Genomic DNA, 22849 nt, shown 5'->3' with positions numbered 1-22849 from the left:
GCGGCCGGAAGTCGCTCTTCAGGAACTTCCGCCCGGGGACGGCAGGGTGGGCGGGGCCTCGTGCGCTCCCCCCCCCCACACCCCACCCCGAGTTCTGCTTCCGGGTCGCGGGTGACGCTGGTCCCGCCGGCGCTTCCTGCTGAGAAACCCGGGTGGTCAGTGGTCTTTTCAGCCTGCGGCCGCGGCTTTCCTCCGGTCCCTTCCCGGCCCCTCGTCATCACCGGCGCCATGAACAAGAAGAAGAAGCCGTTCCTGGGCATGCCCGCGCCGCTCGGCTACGTGCCGGGGCTGGGCCGGGGGTGAGGCCTGCGGCGAGCGGCGCTCGGGGGGCGGGGGCGCGCGGCGGGCGGCGGGCGGCGGGCGGGGCTCGCTCCCCGCGCTCGTCCGGGGGGAGGCCGCGCGGTGCCACCGGGAGGAGAAGCGCGGGCGCGGCTCTGGGGCTGCGCCTCGGAGCCGAGGAGGCTCGGCTTCAGCCGCCTTCGGCCTCTGAGACGCGAGTGGCGACTCCTCGAGCTGTGGCGGAGCCCCGTGGGCGCCCACGTCGTCCGAAGCGCGAGCCGTGCTCCGCCTGCGCTGCTGCTCGTCCCGCAGCGCGCGGAGAAACGCTCAGCCCCGGCAGGCCGGCGTGTGCGGGGCCCGGGACCGGGTCTCCGGGGCCGGGCGCGCGCAGGGCTACCGTAAACCGTCGAATAAATGAGCGGCCACCGTCGTTCTGTCTGGTCATTGATTTGTTTAGGACGAGCACTGGGTTTCCTTGTGGGGTGTGGTGTCAGCCTCTGTGGGGGACACACGGTCTCACTTGCGGACACCTTCCAAGGGCCTGCAGTCTGCTCGGAGATGTGCGGGGTGTGCGTTCCCAAGTCCACGGAAAGGAGCAGAGTGGCACGTCTGGGAGTGGCAGCCATCAGGGGATGCTCTGTGGGGCCGCAGCGGCCGAGCCCCGCTTGGTAGAAGAGCTGCGTTTAGGGATGTAGACGCGAGCTAGGGTCAGAGGAGAAGCTGACGTTTTGTGCGCTGGGTAGTTGAGGAAGCCAAGGCCGGGCGTGGAGGAAGAGGCGGGACTTGGAAAGAGTTTGTATGATTGGAGTGTTGGGGGAGTGGGGTCGGACGGGCCGAGCTGTAGGAGAGACTGAGGCTTCCAAGTGCCCTGGTCAGAGCTGGGCTGAAGCACCAGGAAGGCTGGAGGCAGGGTGGCTACTTGGTTCCCAGCTGTGGGGGGAGTCCAGGTTTGGGGAGGTTGGATTTGCCAGGTGGACTCCGCAGAGCTTGATGACTGATGCGGGGGGAAGGAGGGCAAGGGAGGCAGAGCTGAGGATGGCCCCGCGGCCGTCAGCTGAGACGACCCAGGGCCTCTGCAGGATGAACACAGGAAAGGAATTCCCACTGGGCCAGGCTGGGTTTGAGGGCCGGCTGGGGGAGATGACCCGCAGGTCGTCGGAAGTGGGAGACCGGACGTTGGGAGGAGAGAGGGCGGGTGCCCTGGTGAATCTGTTAAGGGGAGTGGGGTGGTGCGCTCCTCGGGGTCGGTCACGGGTTTCTCACCTGAAGAGAACATGCTGGTCATGTTGGAGTTTCTCAGCGACGTTAGGGAAAGAGGTGTTGTTAAGTGAGGACTGTGGAGGGAGAGCAAAGGAACGAGGTCACCCAGGTGAGTGGGTGTCTTGGGGTCTCCTGCAGCGCCACCGGCTTTACCACCCGCTCAGACATTGGGCCCGCCCGCGATGCAAATGACCCTGTGGATGACCGCCACGCGCCCCCAGGCAAGAGGACCGTCGGGGACCAGATGAAGAAAAGCCAGGCTGCCGACGACGATGACGAGGATCTGAACGACACCAACTATGATGAGGTGACTTGCGGTGCGCCCCAGCCAGGCCTCGGGACGCCGACCAGCCCCTTAACCGGTGTGCTCGGGGAGGCGGACGCGTCTGGGGCTTCAGCCTGTCTCCGGGGTGTCTTCAGCAGAGTGTGAGAGGGGAGCAGGGAGTCAGGGAAAGGAAAGGGCATGTTGTTTCCTCAGGAGAGATGCTCTGGCCCTCGGGTTTTGTCTCGGCGGGTCCTCGATGCAGTTCCGAGTGGCGTTAGTGACGATACGTGACGCACTCTGACGTCACTGGGGTCTGGGCATTGAGGTCTCCTTCAGACGTGTTCCGACAGAAGTTCTGCTCAGAGATAAAGATTTTTAAAATTTCAATTTGGGAATGATTTAAAACTTCCAGGGGGCTTGCAAAAATAGCATAGGCAATTCCTGCGTACCCTCCACAAGCTTCTCCTCGTCTTCTGTGACTTCAGTACCGTTACTGACGTGCAAGGTCATCTGCTCCGTAGGCCTTACTGAATTCCACCGGTTTTTCGCTGGTGCCGTTTCTGATCCAGGACCCTGCATCACATGTACTGGTGTCTCTTAGTGTCTTCCCGTTGGGTAGCCCTCCATCTTTCATGCCCATGACACCTTTTTTTTAAAGGTTTATTTTTATTATTTTTTAGAGAAAGAGAGCGCATGCGTACACACAGTTGGCAGAGGCAGACGGAGAAGGAGAGAGGATCTTTTAAAATTTTTTGTTATATTAGTCACCATAAAGTACATTATTAATTTTTAACGTAATGTTCCCTGATTCATTGTTTGCATATTCCATGGACCCAGTGCTCCATGCGATCCGTGCCCTCCTTAATACCCGCCACCAGGCTCACCCATCCACCCCCCCCACCCTCCGTTTGATTCCCAGAGTCCATAGTCCCTCTGGTTCCACTCCCCCTCTGACCCTCCCCCCAGCTTTAGTTTTCCCTTCCTTCTCTTAAGTCCTCCTGCTACTCCTTACGTTATGCAAATAAGCGAAACCCTATGATGATTGTTTTTGCCTGCTTGGCTTATTTCACTCAGCACAGTCTCCTCTAGTCCCATCCGCGTTGGTGCAGATGGCGGCTGTTCATCCTTTCTGATGGCCGAGTAATATTCCTCACATACATGAACCACAGCTTTATCCATCTGTCTGTTGAAGGGCGTCCCGGCCCCTTCCGCAGTTTGGCTCTCGCGGACACGGCTGCTACCAGCATTGCCGTGCGTGTGCCCCTTTTCCCTCCGTCGGTATCTTTGGGGTAAATACCCATAGCGCGAGTGTAGGGTAGGGTAGCTGTATTTTTAACGTTTTGAGGTACCTCCACGCTGTTTTGCAAAGTGGATGCACCCCCTTGCATTCCGACAGTGTGAGAGTGCTCCCCTTTTTGGGGAGAGGGAATCTTAAGCAGATCCTTAATCGGATCCCGCAGCCCGATGTGGGGCTCCATCTCATGATCCCGACAGCATGACCTGAGCCAAAATCAAGAGTCAGATGCTCAACCAGCCGAGCCACCCAGGTGCCCCTAACCCCATCCCCCGGCCCCCTGGCGCATCTGTAGAACACTGGTGAGTCATTTTGCTTTCCCTCATTTGGGGTTGTCTGATTGGAAACAATTACTCAGCAAGCATTTTGTGAGACGTGTTCTTTGTTTCTGCTCGAGGGGATTGAGGGGATTGTGTTGGAGGAAAAGCTGACCCTCAGTGTTGTTTTGTGCTTAGTTTAATGGCTATGCTGGGAGCCTCTTCTCAAGTGGGCCCTATGAAAAAGACGACGAGGAAGCAGATGCTATTTATGCAGCTCTAGATAAAAGGATGGATGAAAGAAGGAAAGAAAGAAGGTAAGAGAAATTAATGCCCTTTACACTATGATTACCCAACTTCATTTATCTGTCATTTTTAAAATACATTTTTTAAAAGAAGATTTTATTTATTTTGAGAGTGAGAGAGAACATGAGAGAGTACAAGTAAGGCAAAGGGAGGGGGAGGCTCCTTGCTGAGCAGGGAACCCGGCACGGGGCTTGGTCCCAGGACCCTGAGATCTAAGGCAAATGCTTAACTGACTAAGCCACCCCGGTGCCCCTATTTTACTACATTATTTTATCTTATCTTATTTTATTTTTTTAAGTGGGCTCCACACCCAGCATGGAGCCCAGTATGGGGCTCAAACTTACACCCCTGAGATCAAGACCTGAGCTGAAATCAAGAGTCAGACAGTTAACTGACTGAGCCACCCAGGTGCCCCTGTCTATTTATTTGTAAAGATTTTATTCTTTTTTATTCTTAATATTTTATTTATTTATTTGACAGAGAGAGACAGCGAGAGAGGAAACACAAACAGGGGAGCAGGAGAGGGAGAAGCAGGCTTCCCACTTGAGCAGGGAGCCTGATGTGGGGCTTGATGCCTGGACCCTGGGATCATGACCTGAGCCAAAGGCAGATGCTTAACGACTGAGCCACCCAGGCACCTCATAATGATTTTATTTTATTTTATTTTATTTTTTTAAAGATTTTATTTATTTATTTGACAGATCACAAGTAAGCAGAGAGGCAGGCGGTGGGGGTGGGGAGGAAACAGGCTCCCTGCTGAGCAGAGAGCCCGATGCGGGGCTCAGACCCAGGACCCTGAGAACATGACCTGAGCCGAAGGCAAAGGCTTTAACCCACTGAGCCACCCAGGCGCCCCAATGATTTTATTTTTAAGTAATCTGTACACCTGTGGGGCTCAAACTCACAACCCTGAGATCAAGAGTTACACGTTCTCCTGATGAGCCAGCCGGATACCCCTATATTTATCCAACTTTAAAGGATAGTCTTGCTTTGGTGTATTTCAGACATGGACAAAGTTGCATAGTATGTGTGTCTGCTCAGCTCTCAGGCAACCTGGATCTCGGTTTGTGGCAGCCACCCTTGGAGAAACACCAGGCTACTGGAGAGTAATCTTAGGTACTAGAGTGGAGAGCTTAAGATTTCTGTGGCTTTCCAGAAAGGGATGGAATTTGGGGGATTATTCTGACCACAAGTGAGGATTACTGTCTTATTTGAGGTGGGTGTAGTAGTCTTGGTTAATGTGTATTAAGTAATTAGGAAGTTCAGTGAAGATGAGAAATGAATATGTAAATCCTCGCAGGCAGGGCTTATGTCTTGAGAATGTCATGTCTTGAGAATGTCCCAACACATCCATGTTGGGACACACCTGTGCGGATTTAGGCTGGGCTGGTGAGAACAGACTAGTGAGCTGGAGGGGGCAGGCGTCCTCTGTCCTTGGGGGCCTGCTCAAGAGAAGACTATTCAAGGTGTTCATGTTTATCTGTGGGGCTCTCAGGTGGGCGCCTTGCACTGAACTTTGGTCTAGCAACATTTTTTTTTTTTTAAAGATTTTATTTATTTATTTATTTATTTGACAGAGGGAGATCACAAGTAGACAGAGAGGCAGGCAGAGAGAGAGAGGGAAGCAGGCTCCCTGCTGAGCAAAGAGCCCGATGTGGGACTCGATCCCAGGACCCTGAGATCATGACCTGAGCTGAAGGCAGCGGCTTAACCCACTGAGGCACTCAGGCGCCCTAGCAACATTTTTTTTTTTTTAAAGATTTTATTTATTTATTTGATAGAGAGAGCTCACAAGTAGATGGAGAGGCAGGCAGACAGAGAGAGAGAAAGAGAGATGGAAGCAGGCTCCCTGCTCGATCCCAGGACCCTGAGATCATGACCTGAGCCGAAGGCAGCGGCTTAACCCACTGAGCCACCCAGGCGCCCCCAGCAACATTTTTTTAAAAAGATTTTATTTACTTACTTATTTGAGCAAGAGAGCATGTGCAGAAGTGGGGGTTGAGGGGTGGGGCAGAGGGAGAGGGAGAAGTGGACTGCCCGCCAAGCGGGGAGGCCAACACAGGCTCGATTCCAGGACTCTGAGATCGTTACCTGAGCCAAAGGCAGACATTTAACTAACTGATTGAGCCACCCAGGGGCCCCTGAGGTTTAGCAAGTTTGTTTATTGCTGTTACCTCAGCTCCCAGAGCGGTGTTTATCTTCTCCAAGCACATCATTCGTCCCAGTACGTTCATATTCCAGGTATTTACCTTTTACCTTATGGGAGAAAACGTAAATCTTCATGTTAGGAACCATTAGCTGTATAGGTCACAGTAACCCACAGATTTCTTGTGAGTGCCTAAACCTGGTCCTCTATCACCGGAACACGGTCGCTCTCCACCCTGAAGACCAGTTGCGGGGATGATGAGACAGCCCGTTAGTTCCGGCGCGAGGGGCAGAGAGCTGTCTGCAGAGGCACACAGACTGCTTGGAAGCGGCAGAGGCGGTGACAGGCAGAAAGTCAGATGGGCAGCTGGGGCAGAGGGTCTGCTTTCCGGAATCTTCATAAGGTGGCCCTACCTTTGGAATTTTGTAGAAGTTGAAAGCTATAAATACACTCATGTTCAAATACAAGTGTCTGTATCAGAGTAAGACAACTTGTTTTTATTTTAGTGAGTCTCCGCCTCCTTCCATTTGGTGGATAACCGAGTAAGTGTGGTTGTGGATGTGCGTCTCACTGCCTCCGACACAGCTGCTGAGTGCGCGGGGCTGCGCTTCCGGTGATTTAATTACGTGTAATGAAATGACCTTTTCTTAGAATGGATTTCCAGGATCTCTAACGCATGCACACATTTTACTTCCTAGGGAGCAAAGGGAGAAAGAAGAAATTGAGAAGTACCGTATGGAACGCCCCAAAATCCAACAGCAGTTCTCAGACCTCAAAGTAGGTGGACGGATGGCATGCACCTAACCTACTCAGCAGAGAATTGGGTAGAATTGATGAGACTTTACTAACTATGCTTTTTGCTCTTTATTAAATTCAGATGGGGAGAAAGGTTCCTGCCTTTGTGTGTTTAACTTTGTGTTATGTGTGCAAAGAATGTCCCTTCTCCCTCCACTGAAAAAAAATGAGACATTTGAATTTACTTTCTTAGTAACTTTAACTCTGTACAATAAAGTTTTCCGCACTGTATCTTCTGGGCTTTGACAGAACAGTTGACATTTGAATGAAGTAGAGCAGATCCAACCCATTGAATTTCGAAGTGAAGTAGATCATTTCTGCATCAAAATTCTTTCTAAACCATGACAATTTGGAGGTTAGGGGTCAAGGAGAGCATAGTTTTTCTTGTGCATATGAAATTTTGCCAGAGAATAAATGTTTTGGGGGGGGCAAATGTTTCCAGAGGAAGTTAGCAGAAGTCACAGAAGAAGAGTGGCTGAGCATTCCTGAGGTCGGCGATGCTAGAAACAAGCGTCAGCGGAACCCGCGCTATGAGAAGCTGACTCCCGTTCCCGACAGTTTCTTTGCCAAACATTTGCAGACTGGAGAGAACCATACTTCAGTGGATCCCCGACAGACTGTGAGCATCAGAAGAGGAGGCGAATAGGTCTTTAGTTTGGTTAGGTGGGTGGCAGTGGGAGCCATGGGTGGTAGAGTGTGTCTGTAGTTGAGAAGCTGGGCTGTGTGGAGACTGTGCGGCCGCAGGCCTGGCAGGCTACAGTGGGAAGATGGCCGAGTTGATAGGATTCTTCTGCATGAAGATGCAACCCAGTGTTTTCTGTCCTCCGCCCCTGCCCCCAGCAATTTGGAGGTCTTAACACGCCCTACCCAGGCGGACTGAACACTCCGTACCCCGGTGGGATGACACCTGGATTGATGACGCCTGGCACCGGTGACCTGGACATGAGGAAGATAGGCCAAGCACGGAACACGCTGATGGACATGAGGCTGAGCCAGGTGGGTCCTGTCACGTGACCTCATCCTGCAGAGGTTCTGATTGTAAAACTGATCTTCTGTCAGTGGAAAGTCCATCTTTCCAAGTCCTTTATCACAAGATAGCAGACCTGTGATGATGTCGTTTCTTGTCCCATCGTAAAGATCGGCAGGACCCCGCATGCAGACGGGTGTGTGTGTCCGCCCCCAGCTCCTGCATGGGGGCGGTGTGGCCCGTGTGGCACTCCCGCCCCCCTCTTGGGGCTTGAGGGCTGTTGCCGCTGACAGAGGGCAGCCTGGCAGGCAGGCTGAGTGAAGGCGCTGAGGACAGGCCGCGGGCCCGCTGTTGCTGAAGCTCAGTCCTTCCGTCCTTGACGCAGAAATCAAGTGCGCGTGTACGTCCACTGTGGACTGTCACTCAGCCATACGAAAGAATGAGATCTTGTCGTTTACAGCAGTATGGGCGGGCCCAGAAGGTGTTGGAGTGAAATAGTCAGAAAAAGACAAGTACCATATGACTTGATTTATGAATAAATCCACCAACCAAAAACCAGACTCTGAAACACAGAGAACAGATTGGTGGTTGCCCAGGTGGAGGGGGGGCGGTTGGAAGGGGGTTAAGAAGTACTAACCTCTGCTTACAAAGCACGTCATGGAGATGAAAAGGGCAGTGTAGGGAATATGGTCAGTAACGTAATGTATGGTGACTGCGTTTATGTTGTCGAACCATTGTTCATTGTATGTTAATTATGCTTCAGTAAAAAAACGTTAAGTGCACATAACTTCTGCCTGCACTTGAATGAATTGTTCAGTTCTCTAGAAGACCCTTTCTGATTATGACATGCACTCCAGAAGCCATGAAGCAAAAGACTTTAAAATTTGTTTTGGATAGGGTGCCTGGGTGGCTCAGTGGGTTAAGCCACTGCCTTTGGCTCGGGTCGTGATCTCAGGGTCCTGGGATCGAGTTCCGCATCGGGCTCTCTGCTCAGCGGGGAGCCTGCTTCTCCCTCTTCCACTCCCCCTGTTTGTGTCTCTTTCTGTCAAATAAAGAAATAAACTCTTTTTAAAAATAGCTAGGCGGGCACCTGGGTGGCTCAGTGGGTTAAAGCCTCTACCTCGGCTCAGGTCATGGTCCCAGGGTCCTGGGATCGAGCCCCGCATCGGGCTCTCTGCTCAGCGGGGAGCCTGCTTCCCTCTCTCTCTCTCTCTGCCTGCCTCTCTGCCTACTTGTGATCTCTGTCTGCCTGCTGCTCTGCCTACTTGTGATCTCTGTCTGTCAAATAAATAAATAAAATCTTTAAAAAAAAAAATTTGTTTTGGATACAAGTTAAAAACTCGTGTGTCGTAGAAAGCCCTGTGAAGTCAGAAACACAAACGGGGAAGAATAGTGTTCGTGTGCGGGACCGCCAGTGGTGGCCTTGTGCGTGGGGCTCTGCTGTGCACACGAGATGCCTTTGCACACACTTCAGGGATTCCCAGGGCTGCTCACTGACACCACTAGGGCATGAAGTGGGTGTGCAGTGGGAGCTTCGTGATGAATTATTTTAAGAAAAGCTTTGACCTGGACGTGGAAAGGTAGTGTAGCATTCAGCCATTACTGTTTGAGGCAGTGGGAAACTTGTACATTTTAATTGAACTTTTACTATACTTGAATTTTTTATGGTGAGCAAATATTTTATAATAAAAACGAGTAGCTTGTAAATTTAAAAACTGCATGTTTTTATGTTCCTGGCTGTGTGCTTTGTCAGTTGGAAAGTAGTTCACTGTTTATGGGTATCATGATTTTATCTTCGATAGACTTTTTGGGTTTTTACTTTTTTTGCTATGACAGTATTTTGGTGAACCTCTCATGATTCTATCATTTAAGTAAACGTTGTTATGGTATCTTTAAAGTGGAATTAATGGATTTTTTTTTTCACTTAAATATTAAATTGTCTCTTGGCATTTCAGAGTCTGCACGTGCTGAGTTGAAGGCATCCCTTCTCTTGTCCTCGTTGATCTGAGGGCAGACTCCTGTCCCCACCCCTCTAACAAGCAAGCTCGGTTTAGTTTTGGGTTTTGTTAGTGGTGAGGTCGAGCATCTTTCCTAGTATGTTAGTCAGTCTTTGGCAGTTCTGTGAAGCTTTTTTTTGGTCATTTGCTCTGCCCATTTCCCTCCTAAGTTTGTTTTGATAAAAATTATCATTTCTTTTGCATGTGTCTTTATAGCTGTTACTCTTCTAGACTTGTTTGTGGAATGTAAAAAAGAACTTCTTCATTTCTTTTTAGATTTTTTTTTTAAAGATTTTATTTATTTGACAGACAGAGATCACAAGTAGGCAGAGAAACAGGCAGAGAGAGAGGAGGAAGCAGGCTCCCCGCTGAGCAGAGAGCCTGACGCGGGGCTCGATCCCAGGACCCTGGGATCATGACCCGAGCCGAAGGCAGAGGCTTTAACCCTCTGAGCCACCCACGCGCCCCTCTTTTAAGATTTTGTTTGTTTATAACAGAGATGGCGAGGTAGGGAGCACAAGCAGGGGGAGCTGGAGAGGGAGAAGCCAGAGGGCTATTGCTCAGTACCTAGAGCATGTGACTCTTGATCTAAGGGTCCTGAGTTTAAGCCCCATGTTGGGCACAGAACTTACTTGGGGCGGGGATGGGCGGGAACAGAGCCCAGAAATACAGTTGACTGATCTTGGACAGAGGAGCAAAGGCGACGTGACGGAGCAAGGACGGCCTCTTCTGCAAGCGGTGCTGGACGGCCCCGTGCAGACTCCCACCCTCCGCTGAGCCAGCCAGGCGCCCCTTGCTCTCTCCTCTCCCACTGATGTATTTGTCTAGGGTTTCAGCGTCACGCACACTGTCTTGGTCTCCATGGCTCTGCAGTAGGCCTTACCTCTGGCTTTGTCCTGCTCCGGGGTCGCCTTAGCTCCGGCGGGTCTTGGTTTCTCTGCGGAAGCGCGGGAATCGGTCTGTCGCTATCCGCAGAATGGCTTGCTGGCATCTTACTGGGATTGCATGGGCTCTGCAGACGAACATGGGAAGGACGGACATCTTAATGATGTGAAGTCTTCCTGTCCAGGAACATAGACCGTCTCTTCATTCATCTGGTGCTTTGATTTCTTTGATCAGAGTTTTGGAGATCTCGTGGAGATCCTATATATTTGTTAGGTTAATACGTAAGCATTTCGTGTTTTTGGTGCTGATGTAAATGATAACTGTGTTTAATTTCAGGTTCATTTTATTCATTGTTGGTGTATAAGAAAATGGCTTTTGGGGCACTTGGGTGGCTCAGTGGGTTAGGCCTCTGCCTTTGGCTCAGGTCATGATCCCAGGGTCTTGGGATCGAGCCCCAAATTGGGCTCTCTGCTCAGTGGGGAGCCTGCTTCCCCCTCTCTCTCTGCCTGCCTCTCTGCCTACTTGTGATCTCTGTCTGTCAAATAAATAAATAAAAATCTTTTTAAAAAATGACTTTTCTATATCAACCTTCTGTTCTGTAGCCTTACTAAAATCGTTTTTATGTTGATTCTTTGGGTTTTCTACGTCAGCAGTTACCTGCAGACAGAACTTTCTCTTTTCTATCCCAGTCTGTGCCACTCTCCTCCTTTTCTTGTCTTGCTGTATGCCCTAGCGCTCTCTGCCCATGTTCTGTTTGTGGGCTTTTTGAAGTTTTTTATCGTGGTGATTTTAAGACTCACAGCCGGAGGGAATGGTATAATGAATTGCTGTTTGATAATCTTTTACTTTATAATTTCTAGGTTTCACTCATTTTAAGTAGACTTATCTTAAGTATTTTTTGTGGGGTCTTTATGATTTCTTTTTTTAAAATATATATCTTTGTCTTATAGATATGAAATTTGTGATCACAAACTGTTGTCTGAGTTCCGGTTTTCCTACTTTTACAGTGTCTGTGTTCACTGGGGATCAGAATTGTGGGCGGGGTTCCGGGGCCTCTGGACACTTGGTTTTGGGCATCTTTGACTCTCTGCAATGCCCTTGGCTTGGCCTGTGTTGTAGGTGTCTGACTCGGTGAGTGGGCAGACTGTGGTCGACCCCAAAGGCTACCTGACGGACTTGAACTCCATGATCCCGACCCATGGAGGGGACATCAAGTGAGTGCTCTGTGGCACCGGTGGGGTTGGGCGGGGCTCGGGTTGCCTAGAATATGTTGGATTTTATTTGAAAGATAAGCAGGCAAATTGGGATGGGGGTATTCTAAGAAATACACAGGGAAGTGGGTTTATCCTGCACTTATCTCTGTGTGTGTTGTGGGTACTGACTGTGTTGTGAATGATGGTCCGAGTCCATGTGCATGCTGAGCTAACCATGTCCTCCGCTGTTACTTCTGTCACTTCAGCATCAGATCTGATAGCTGCTACGGTGGTGCCTGCATTCTGGGGCTGGGCGCGTCCTCCGCAGCGTGGCGGCCGACCCTGTCTGCTTTCTCGCCCTTGCAGTGACATCAAGAAGGCACGGCTGCTCCTCAAGTCTGTTCGGGAGACGAACCCTCATCACCCACCAGCCTGGATTGCATCAGCCCGCCTGGAGGAGGTCACCGGGAAGCTGCAGGTCGCGCGAAACCTCATCATGAAGGGGACAGAGATGTGCCCCAAGGTAAGGCCCGAGTGAGAGCGTTTTCCTGGAAGGCTGCGTAGTACCAGCCCCTCGAGGGACCCTGGGTGGCTGTAGTAGGCGGGACACCCGTGGGATGTGAACTTACGGTAGACTCGCCTGTCTGCCTTTTGGTGTTGGAACTGCAGACAGTCGAGAGGAAAGAGGGGAAAAGTGGGGAAAGGCTTTTCCTGCTGACTTTCACTTAGAGTGAAGGCCCACCTACGGTGAGTTTAATGCCAGGATAACCTTAACAAGAAGGCTGAATTGGTCAGCTTTTCTGGCCCACCTAATGTAAGAAACATGAAGATTAATGTAAGTCTTAGGAGACTATTCCAGCACTTTTTTGGGAGGTAGAGTGACTAAACAAGCTTTGAAAAGTGCTCTGATAACCTCTAAAGGCCCCTCTCTGCTGTGCAGCCTGGGGTGCCCTTGGCAGTGGAAGATACCCTCTCCCAATACTTAGGCCAGGACACCCAGTCCTCAGTGAGGACTTCCCACAGCCGTGTGCTGATAGGTTTCCGTTTTGTCATTGGTTGACCTGTCACCCTGAAGCACAGTCTGTGTGCTTCTCCCATGGTGCTGTTGTGTGTCTCCACGACTTGGGGACACAGAGGAGCTGTAGCCGCCGTGCCAGGTAGCGACATTACCGGGGTCTCTGGTGCAGGTGTACGCGAGGCCAAGCTGGCGGGCTTCGGTGTGATTGTAACCCTGGAACCATGGTCCGACGAGCCCGCCCCGTCCCTGAGGCTCGCTCTCAGCCTCCAGCCTGCGCCTCCACTTCCTGTTCCGTTGTTTTGCCCCACAGAGTGAAGATGTCTGGCTGGAAGCAGCCAGGTTGCAGCCTGGGGACACAGCCAAAGCTGTGGTGGCCCAAGCTGTCCGTCACCTCCCACAGTCTGTTAGGATCTACATCAGAGCAGCAGAGCTGGAAACGGACATTCGTGCCAAGAAGCGGGTTCTTCGGAAAGGTGAGCCTCCGTGGGGATGGCGTCAGCAGCAGGTGCCTCTGGGGCTATGGTCCCCAGACATGTAGTCCCCAGGACTGTATAGTAGATGGTGCTCTCGAGTTCGCTCTAGAGCAGATGGGGAGAGGGTTGATGAGGAGGAAACCTGTGCAGATGGCGTATTCTGCTTGAACTTGGGGTGTGGGTCAGATCAGGTACATCATGTGGGGTTGGGGGCAGTTTCCAGTGAGGGTTCCAGCTCTCGTTTGTAAGTTGTGTGTTTGAGTAAAACGTTAGAGGGGTGTGACATCTGGCCATGCGCGTGTGATCACACGCGGTTTCTTTGTTGGACAGAGGCCAGGCGGAGTCCCCCTTGCGTGTGACCCTGACCGTGTGTGCTTGTGAGCATTCGTTCAAGCGTGTGTTTCTCTCCTGGGTCTGGTTTCCTGATTGCAGCCCTATGACCCATTAAATACTCAGAGCCAGTCTCTTAAAATGCGGCCAGGAACAGAAAGTTAGCACTGTCTTGGTTCATAGAAATCATCTTATATTGGGGCACCTGGATGGCTCAGTCAGTTGGGCATCCAACTTCTGGTTTTGACTCAGGTCATGATCTCGTGATCGTGGGGTCCAGCCCTGCCTTGCGTGGGGAGTCTGCCTCAGATTCGTTCTCCCTCTCTTTCCCCCTCTGTTTGTTTCTTCTCTTCCCTCCTTCTCTCTCTCTCGAGTAGATAAATTAATAAAATCTTAAAAAGAAACGAAGTCAACTTCTCTTTTTTCAGTCAGAAAAATAGTTCTTTAATGACAAACACATTAAATTCTGGGTAATTAGCATTATTTATTTAGGAAAGCTCTCCTGAGCCTCGCCTGCCACGGTCTCATGATGAAGGGTCGGAATGTCTTTGGGGCCACGCCTTTTCCACCACCAGATTACCTGGGTCCGTTTCCAGCTGGCTTCACATTTGGAGGGGGAGTGGGCTCGGAGGGGGGCTGCGGGCAGTGTTGAGTGATGACTTTTCCAGGACGTCCCAGATCTCTGGGGCAGTGGCTGTCCTGGCTCTGTTTCCTTCAGAGAGCCGTGCTGAGGTAGAAAGAACCCTGAGTCCCCAAGCCAGCCTCTGTCCCTGCCCCTGTCCTTAGAGTACTTCCAGAGACAGCATTCTTTTTTCAGGTGCCTGGGGCAAAGCCAGGTGCTGCCTCATTTAGTGCTTCACTTAGTTCTTGGTGAAAACAGCTACTTCCAGCAGTGACTTAGGACGCCCTGCCAGCCCTTAGTCGCTGGCATGTGAGCTCCAGGTCTCAGTTGGATGCTGCTGACATCTTAGTCCTTTGTTGGGAGAACGTGAGCTTGGGATGCTGGTTTGACACCTGAAGAGGCCGAGTGACCTTGAGCAGGAAACCTGACCTCGCAGGAACCTGACCTCTGAGCTGCGGTGTCCTTACCTGTAATGGCACACATGGGCCTGTGGCTGGGCCGTTGGCTGCTTCCTGTCAGTTCACCTCACCACAATAAGGCACGGAGCTCTGTGTTACTCTGTAATTAATACAGTCCTCTAAAAGGGAGGTTATTTTACCTCCAGACCCCGTATTGTGGTGTGCAAAGCACAGCAGCCTCCAGCAGCTGTCGGTGTTGGGTCACCGTGAGCACACAGCACCTGAGTGTCCTCTGCCGGGGCGGGCGGGGGGAGCTGGAAGTCGTGGCTGAGCCCCGCCTCTGCTGGCCGGTAGATCTGGTTCAGACTGGTCCTTCCCATCTGGGCTGCCCCTTCCGCACCAGTGCGTGGAGCCTGTCCAGGTAGCCTTGCAACATGGTAGCTGCCTCCCGAAAGACCCTGGGTCGGCGCTGGGCACGAGCTGGGTCGGCGCTGGGTCTGCCGGCAGCACCGGGCTGTACCTTCAGTGCCGGGATTGCCGATGGGTCGCCGGCACAGGAGTTCCCACGGTTTCCGGAAAAGTGGAGACACAGGTTCCTCGGTGTCATACCCATCTCCGGGTGAAGTTAGTGACTCTGTGAGTTCAGTCCCACGGGCACGTTCTGTACCCTGGAGGCTGAACTCCGGAGTTCACTTCCATTGATAACCCCGTGTTCGGGGAGAAGGAAGCTAGAGGCGGAGTCGGGAACGTGCGTCTGCAGAAGCAGAGGACATGGGCAGTCCTGAGCCCTCGTTTCTCTGGCCGTTCCTGGGCCGGCGGTTAGCACCTTCTGCTAGCCCCGACCTGATCAGGGTTCTGTCCGTGGACCGGGGGCTCAGACTGTTGTTCCTGCACGGGCTCTGTCCTCGGTGCTCTTGCTTTCATGGGCTGCTGCACTGTGTGAACTGACCCTCAGGAGTGGGAATCTGGAGCCAGTGCTTGGGCCTCTCTGGGCTGGAGTGGCCCGAGAGTCCAGAGAGTCCAGGCCCCGCTCTCCAGCCAGGGCCGGTGCACCGGCGTCAGAAGACGGAGAGGTGGGCGCCTGCCTCTGCGTTCAGTGTGGCACCGCCGGGGCTCTGCGCCGTGGGGGCGAATCTTCCCTTGGGAGGAGGCCTCCTGACAGCAGAGCTCCCAGGTGTTGAGGCGGGAACCAGCGCTCCCACCGGGTTCTGCTGTGTGGCCTGGGGAGCGCTTGGGTGTCGCTGCTTTTTCCCCGACCTGTGTGAGCCAGCACGGTAGGGTTTTGTTTTGGCGTCCTGTAAGGTCGAGGCCCGTTGCTTCAGGGTGTTTCTCCCCGCGGTGTTCTGACTGCTCAGTGCTGTCCTACTGTTCTGCTAGGCCTTGGCTCCAAATGATGGGGCTGTGTAAGGCCAGGCCCTCCAATGGCCGGAACCCTTTGCTGCACATCTTCTGTGTGAGGAAAGTTTCTTGAACACATGATGGGGGTGTGGTGCTGGCTAAGGTCTGTAGGCAGGGAAGGCGCCAACCCAGGAAGAGCTGGGCCCTGCCCCTCCAGGTGGAATGGGTCCGGGATATCAGCCTAGTCCGGGGACTGACTAGGGAATAATTCTCTGGGCAGGGACTTGGCCCAGCAGAGAGCTCAGCGGCATCATCGGGTCACCCTTGGGAGGATTCCATGAACCCTGAGTGGCCCTTGTGATCCTGCTCCGTGTGCACAGCCCCATGGCGCGGGGGGGGGGGGGGGCACGTGTGCCCTGAGGCCCGGCAGCTGCTGGGGCCGGAGAGGGAGGCTTGGCGTATCACATCCTGGCTTCATCAGGTGTCCTCAGAGGCCCTGTTCTGTCCCTTATTTCATGCGAGAAACTTTGTGGATCTACAGGCTCTGCGTTATTAAATCTTCGGTCTGTTTTCCACATGCTTCGCCCTTGCGTTGATGAGAAACAGGAGCCCTTTGGGGTCTGCCTTAGAGGTGCTCTGGCTTCCTGATGGTGACCCAAGCTGTGCTGGTCTCTGTCCGCCCACCCCCGCCAGGGGCTCACTAGGGGGCCTGGCCTCGCTCTCCCCTAATGCTCACGTTGCAGAGCTCTGTGTTTATCTGCCTTTTCGGGGCTTTTTGGTGAATTGTGTGTGAAGAAAGGGCTCTGTTGCTTAAACCAAGGTTTGGAAGTTTCTGGACTGCAGAAAGTGGTAGCTTTTCTGGGTGTCTGTCCCCCTTCCCTGATGACCTGAGCCGAGGGCAGAGTCTTAACCCACTGAGCCACCAAGGCACCCCTGGTTGGATTTCTTTAGTTTCAAACATTCAGGTTCACGACATTCTGTGCCTCTGGGCCACCAAGGGAGTCCACCTGCCGCAGAGCCAAACCGTGAGGCTTGGCTGCCGTCAGCATGATGTCACCCCACAGTGCGCCTCGGGGGCCGTGAAGGAGCTGGTGCCCAGCCAGCCCTCCGATGCACGCCACCCTGCAGAGATGCATATCCCAGGGCCACTTCTGTTTTCTTTTCCTGTGATTTCTACACACTCACACACAACCTGCCTGGCCCTTCACGTGAAGGGGGTTGCCTTCTTGTGGTTGCGTGGCTTTGTTTTGTGACGTTGAGTTTCAAGCCTGAGTGGGAGCAGAGACATTGCACAGCCCCTGTGTCACCTCCTGTCGTCTGCTGTGCCTCCGCCTCGGTTACGATTCAGGGTGTTCCGCCTTGGTCTTGGTTGTGTCTGCCTCACATGTGAGGGGACCCGTATGAAGGGCAGGCGGACAACCTGGCCCGGTGCGAAGGAAGGGGTCTTCTGACCCTGCTGGCCGGAGTGTCCTCGGGGACATGAGTGTCCTGCGTCTGCTTCTGCTTTTCTGTGACCTGTTTTCTTGTCGGACCTTTCCCAGCCCTTGAACATGTTCCAAACTCCGTCCGCTTGTGGAAGGCGGCCGTTGAGCTCGAGGAGCCCGAAGATGCTAGAATCATGCTCAGCCGCGCCGTGGAGTGCTGCCCCACCAGCGTGGAGGTGAGTCTGCGGGCCCTGCCCGAGTCCGAGTGCGGCGTCCACAGTGGCATCAGCGGAGCACTGAACTGTGATTTCTGGTCCCGTGAGGCAGCGGGAAGTCCCAGGAGGCCACCGTGAAACACAGCCGCCCAGCACAGTGACCGGCTGGCTTTGGCCCGTCGCGCTTCTGGTGGACGTGCAGAATGGAAGCTTAGCCTCTCTCGGGCCACTCCAGAGCTCTCTGTGCGGGGCAGTCTTTTTCAGGGGCCAGTCCCACATCAGCTCAGAGTTTGTAAGTGGGACCTGAACAGTGGAGGTGAACAGGAAACCCGATCGAGCTTTCTCTCAGGCCAGCGTGAGCTTGGCTCGTTGCCTCAAAGCTGATTGGATTTCTTTCTTTTTTTTCTTTTCTTTTCTTTTTTTTAATTTTTAAATTTTATTTATTTATTTTTAAGATTTTATTTATTTGGGGCTCCTGGGTGGCTCAGTGGGTTAAAGCCTCTGCCTTAGGCTCAGGTCATGGTCCCAGAGTCCTGGGATCGAGTCCCGCATCGGGCTCTCTGCTCAGCGGGGAGCCTGCTTCCTCCTCTCTCTCTCTGCCTGCCTCTCTGCCTACTTGTGATCTCTGTCAGATAAATAAAATCTTTTTTAAAAAAAGAGAGAGATTTTATTTATTTATTTGACAGAGAGAGGGAGAGACACCACAAGTAGGTAGAGAGGCAGACAGAGGGCGGGGCGAGGGAGCAGGCTCCCCGCCGAGCAGAGAGCCCGATGGGGGGCTCGATCCCAGGACCCTGAGATAGTGACCTGAGCCGAGGGCAGAGGCTTAACCCACTGAGCCACCAAGGCACCCCTGGTTGGATTTCTTTAGTTTCAAACATTCAGGTTCACGACATTCTGTGCAGTGATTTTTAGAGTTGGTTTTATGATATCCATTATGTCCTTAATTATCCTCAGAGGTATTGTGAAATTCTCCAAGCAAAATTAATCTTTATTTATGTAAAAGTGAATAGAGCCCATACACGTTTTTGGTGATGAGATGTTGCAGAATCAACAGCTAGGGAGTTCAACCCCAGAAAGCTGAACACCCGTGTGTCCTTTGTGAAGTCAGCAGTCGCGTCCTGCTTCTGCTCCGTCCAGCACCTGGAGGGGGTCTGCCGTGCTGTGTACGGGTAACCAACTGGTGTCTGAAACGTGTGACTGAGAATCTGTCAATGTCCCGTGTTCACCAGAGTCACTAAGTCAGAAACATAACGAACAGTTACCAGAGCAGTGAAAATGTGGTACGCATTTGTGGGTTCTGTTTAAAGGATCCACGAGAGCTGTTAGAAAGGGGCACCCGGGTGGTTCAGTCGGATAACCGTCCGACTCTTGGTTTCAGCTCAGGTCATGATTTCGGGGTCACGAGATCGAGCCCCACGTTGGGCTCTGTGCTCGGCGTGGAGTCTGCTTGAGGTTTTTCCCTTCTCCTTCTGCCCCTCCCGCCCCACTTTCTTTCTTGCTGCTCTCAAGTAAGTAAGATCTAAAAGAGAGGGAAGGAAGGAAGGATTTTGTGGACGTGCTGTGGGCCAGTGGTCGGCTCACCATTTGACCTGGCGGTTGTGCTGAGTACTGTCCTCTCATTTGCTGGTGTTCCCTCCACACAGCTCTGGCTCGCTCTGGCAAGGCTAGAGACCTATGAGAACGCCCGCAAGGTCTTGAATAAGGCCCGTGAGAACATCCCTACAGACCGCCACATCTGGATCACGGCCGCCAAGCTGGAGGAAGCCAACGGGAACACGCAGATGGTAGAGAAGATCATTGACCGAGCCATCACCTCTCTGCGGGCCAACGGCGTGGAGATCAACCGTGAGCAGTGGATCCAGGTGAGGTCAGCAGGTGGGGGTCCCCACTGCGAGCAGGTGTCCTGGTGTCTGCTTTGAAAATGCACGTTGGGGTCTCTCCTAGGGGAGGGGCTGCTGGATAGTACCTGAGGATTTGCATGCTGGGGAAGCAGGCATGTGTGGCTTTTCCTTATGTGATCATGACTTGGGTTTTGGTAGAGTTGGCACTTTGATTACATCTTGGGGTTGGATGCTCTAAAGAATTTTCTGTGTTTGGGCACTGGGGAGTAGTACCACTTTGCAAGTAGAAATAATACAATGTCAGGAGAATGATAGGCCGGTGGCTAGTGCAGTGTCGGAAGATCTTCTGATCCAGCCTCCAGGACAGGTGACCTCTCCTACCTTCCACTTGCACCATGTGAGCTCTCTGGGCCTGGGCCCCCCATATCCTGGGGGGGCCCTGCCTGAAGTATAGTCAGCCGAGGGCAAAGTGCTTTTCTTCACAGTGATCTGCTCCCTTCCGCCATGAAGGGCCCTACAGAGCAAGGCTCCTTGCTTCACCTACTGCCCCTTGGCCCTGGGAAGATGGTCTCAGGCCTCCTGCGCCCCCGCCACACATCGGATTACCATTCTTGGAACAGCCCCCAAGCCGAACTGTTCCCATTGTGGGCAGGAGGGCCTCAAGTGGTGCTACTGTATTCCTGGGGTCCCTTTGGATCAGAGACCCTACTCTTTCCTCTTTCTCTCATGGGTATTAAGCCACTTGGCCCCTTTCTGTGTTTAGGGCAATTTTTTTTTTTATCCTGAATGCAAGGCCTTGCATGTTCCTCTAAAATTTAATCATTGAGATTCAGCCCCTTGATTTGTTTGGTGTTTTTAGCCACGTGGTTACACGTGGTTACCCGTGGTTACATGTGGTTACGCGTGGTTATGGTTTTGATGCCTCCTCCCTTTGTGCAGACCCACCTGTCCAGCCAGTGCCTTCTTTCTTCTGCTGAGACTGGTGCTTCTTGCCCTTCAGGTCCCATGGTAGATTCTTCCAGCTCTTACGAAGTCATCTTTGTTTTTGAAAGATATTTTCCCTGGGTATAGAATTTAGGTTGACATTCCTTTTTTTGGAGTACTTCAGAGGTACACCTCTGCTGTCTTCTCTTCTCTGTTATTTCCCAGAAGAACTCCCTCATCTTTGGGGCGCCTGGGTGGCTCAGTCGGTGAAGCATCTGCCTTTGGCTCAGGTCATGATCTCAGGGTCCTGGAATTGAGCGCCGCGTCAGGCTCCCTGCTCAGCGGGGAGCCTGCTTCTCCCTCTGCCTGCCGCTCGCCCTGCTTATGTTCCTTTTTGTCAAATAAATAAATAAAATCTTTTTTTTTTTTTTTAAAGATTTTATTTATTTATTTATTTGACAGAGAGAAATCACAAGTAGATGGAGAGGCAGGCAGAGAGAGAGAGGGAAGCAGGCTCCCTGCTGAGCAGAGCGCCCGATGCGGGACTCGATCCCAGGACCCCGAGATCATAACCTGAGCCGAAGGCAGAGGCTTGACCCACTGAGCCACCCAGGCGCCCCTAAATAAAATCTTTTTTTGTTAAGATTTAATTTATTTATTTGACAGAGAGAGATCACAAGTAGGCAGAGAGGCAGGCAGAGGGGGGGGGGGAGCAGGCTCCCTGCTGAGCAGAGAGCCCATGCGGGGCTTGATCCCAGGACCCCGGGATCACGACCCGAGCCGAAGGCAGAGGCTTAACCCACTAAGCCACCCAGGCGCCCCTGTAAGTGGAATTTTAATATCATTTTTAGGTAGTTCATTGTTGGTGTATGGAAATACAGTCATTTTCTAAATATTGAGCTTATATTCTATAACCTTGATGAAATTTAAATCATAATAGATTTCGTGGATTCTCTAGGATTTTCTATATACGAGATCATGCCATCTGCCTATATAATCTCACTTCTTCCTGCCTGCGAACCCCCCCGCCCCCACCCCCACGATTCTGAATGCCTTTTTGTTTTCTTGTCTAATTGTCTTGGGTTAGAACCTCTGGTGAAGTGTTGATCTCAGGTGGGGACAGCCAACATCTTTGTCTCCTTCCTGATCTTAGGAGGAAGTATCTAGGTTCTCCAGTTGAATATCGTGTTGGTTCTGTAGCTCATTGATGCTCTGGTCATGTTTTAAAGACTAATTCTTTTTCCTCACCATTTTATTTTGGATCTTCTGTGGGTTTGTTCTCAAAGTGTGAGCTGCTGTTCGTCTTGTCTAGGGGGGTTTCCACCTCAGATCTTGTCTTTTTCATTTTTAGGAATTTAATTTTGGTCTTTTAAAAATGTCTCTCACAGGGCGCCTGGGTGGCTCAGTCAGCTGAGTGTCCAGCTCTTGGTTTCAGCTCAGGTTATGATCTCCGGGTCCTGGGATCAAGCCCCACCTCGGGCTCCGTGCTCAGCGCGGAGTCTGCTTGATTTTCTCGCTCCCTTTGCCCCTCCTCCCACTTGGGCTCTCTCACTCATGTTCTCTCTTTCTAAAAATAACAAATCCTTTAAAAAACCTGTTTCTCATTTTTAACATGAAATGTTAGATGTTTTTGCTGCTTCTGCTTGATGTTTTGAGCACATGGAATGCAGTGATCTCAGCTGTTTTAGTGCCCTCGTCTCTGAACTCTTGACGCCTCTGTCAGGCTGGGACTGATTCTGTTGGATACATTTCCTTTCATCCAAGTTGCATTGCGTGACTGGTGATCTTTGATTTGTTGCCAGACATGGTGAATTTTCCCTTGTTGGGTGCTAGGCATCTTGGCACCCTGTAAATGCCCTAGACTCCTCTGTTGGAGAGCAGCTGTGTTTCTGCACCTTTGACCCTTTGGCTTTTGCTTGGGAGCTCTGCTGGTTTGAGCCCCAGCAGTAGTGGGTTGGGGACAGTCAGGGATCGTCGGAGGTCTGTGCACTCTCTGTGCGTTCTGCCCAGTGACCTGTTCCTCCTGGGGGTTTCCGGTCTGGCCGGTGGAAACAGGCACTGTTCCTGGTTCCGTGTGATCTCCGAGGGTTGCGCTGACCCTCTGGGGTTCTTTGCAAACACGCGGGCTGTGTTGGTGCTCCGTGAACACTCCCGGTTGGCCCTCTGCAGAGCCCCGCGCCAGCGTTCTCCTCTCTGGTGCTTGGTCCTGGGTACCGGTTGCTCCTTGAGCTTCTGGGGCTGGGCTCTGCCTCCTCCACCGGCGCTGCCTGGGTTCCCCTCCCTGCACCGTGGCCCGGACGGTCTCCGGGCTGTGTGCTGGAGCAACAGGGCTCCTCTGGTCTGTTCCTGGGTCTCAGCCCTCACACCCCTTTGCTACCCACGTCCAGTGTCTCAGCGACCCCCATTTCATGATCCTGTCTGGGGCGGTGGTTGTCTCAGGAGCAGGGAGTTCCCGCTGGGTCAGCAGAGTCTCCGGTCCTCGGAGGGCTTTTGGAGGCTGATGGTGCCCCTGCCAGGGCGTGCCGCTCCAGCTCTCTGAGGCCTTCTCGGTCTCCCTTGAGCCCCGGGAACTGTGTTGCACAGGGTAGAGCTGAGAGTCCTGTGTTCCCAGAGTTGCCC

The 22849-nt window shown here is 52.5% G+C and overlaps 1 protein-coding gene across 1 annotated transcript in view; it reads left to right on the top strand.

Moving 5' to 3' along the window:
- Positions 1-124: 124 nt before the first annotated feature.
- The window catches only part of PRPF6 (pre-mRNA processing factor 6), a 39590-nt gene continuing 16865 nt past the window's right edge, over positions 125-22849 (top strand). Inside the window, exons 1-11 of the mRNA XM_044262615.1 lie at positions 125-299; positions 1678-1846; positions 3554-3672; positions 6506-6584; positions 7045-7221; positions 7443-7598; positions 11571-11665; positions 12011-12167; positions 12973-13135; positions 17365-17483; positions 19109-19327. Of these exons, the coding sequence (XP_044118550.1) occupies positions 229-299; positions 1678-1846; positions 3554-3672; positions 6506-6584; positions 7045-7221; positions 7443-7598; positions 11571-11665; positions 12011-12167; positions 12973-13135; positions 17365-17483; positions 19109-19327 (1524 nt within the window). The 5' untranslated portion in view covers positions 125-228. The remainder of the gene's footprint in view (positions 300-1677; positions 1847-3553; positions 3673-6505; positions 6585-7044; positions 7222-7442; positions 7599-11570; positions 11666-12010; positions 12168-12972; positions 13136-17364; positions 17484-19108; positions 19328-22849) is intronic.

This window comes from Neovison vison, chromosome 8 (genome assembly GCF_020171115.1).
Source record: "Neovison vison isolate M4711 chromosome 8, ASM_NN_V1, whole genome shotgun sequence".
NCBI lineage: Eukaryota > Metazoa > Chordata > Mammalia > Carnivora > Mustelidae > Neogale > Neogale vison.
This window is presented reverse-complemented; position numbering and strand designations above follow the sequence as displayed.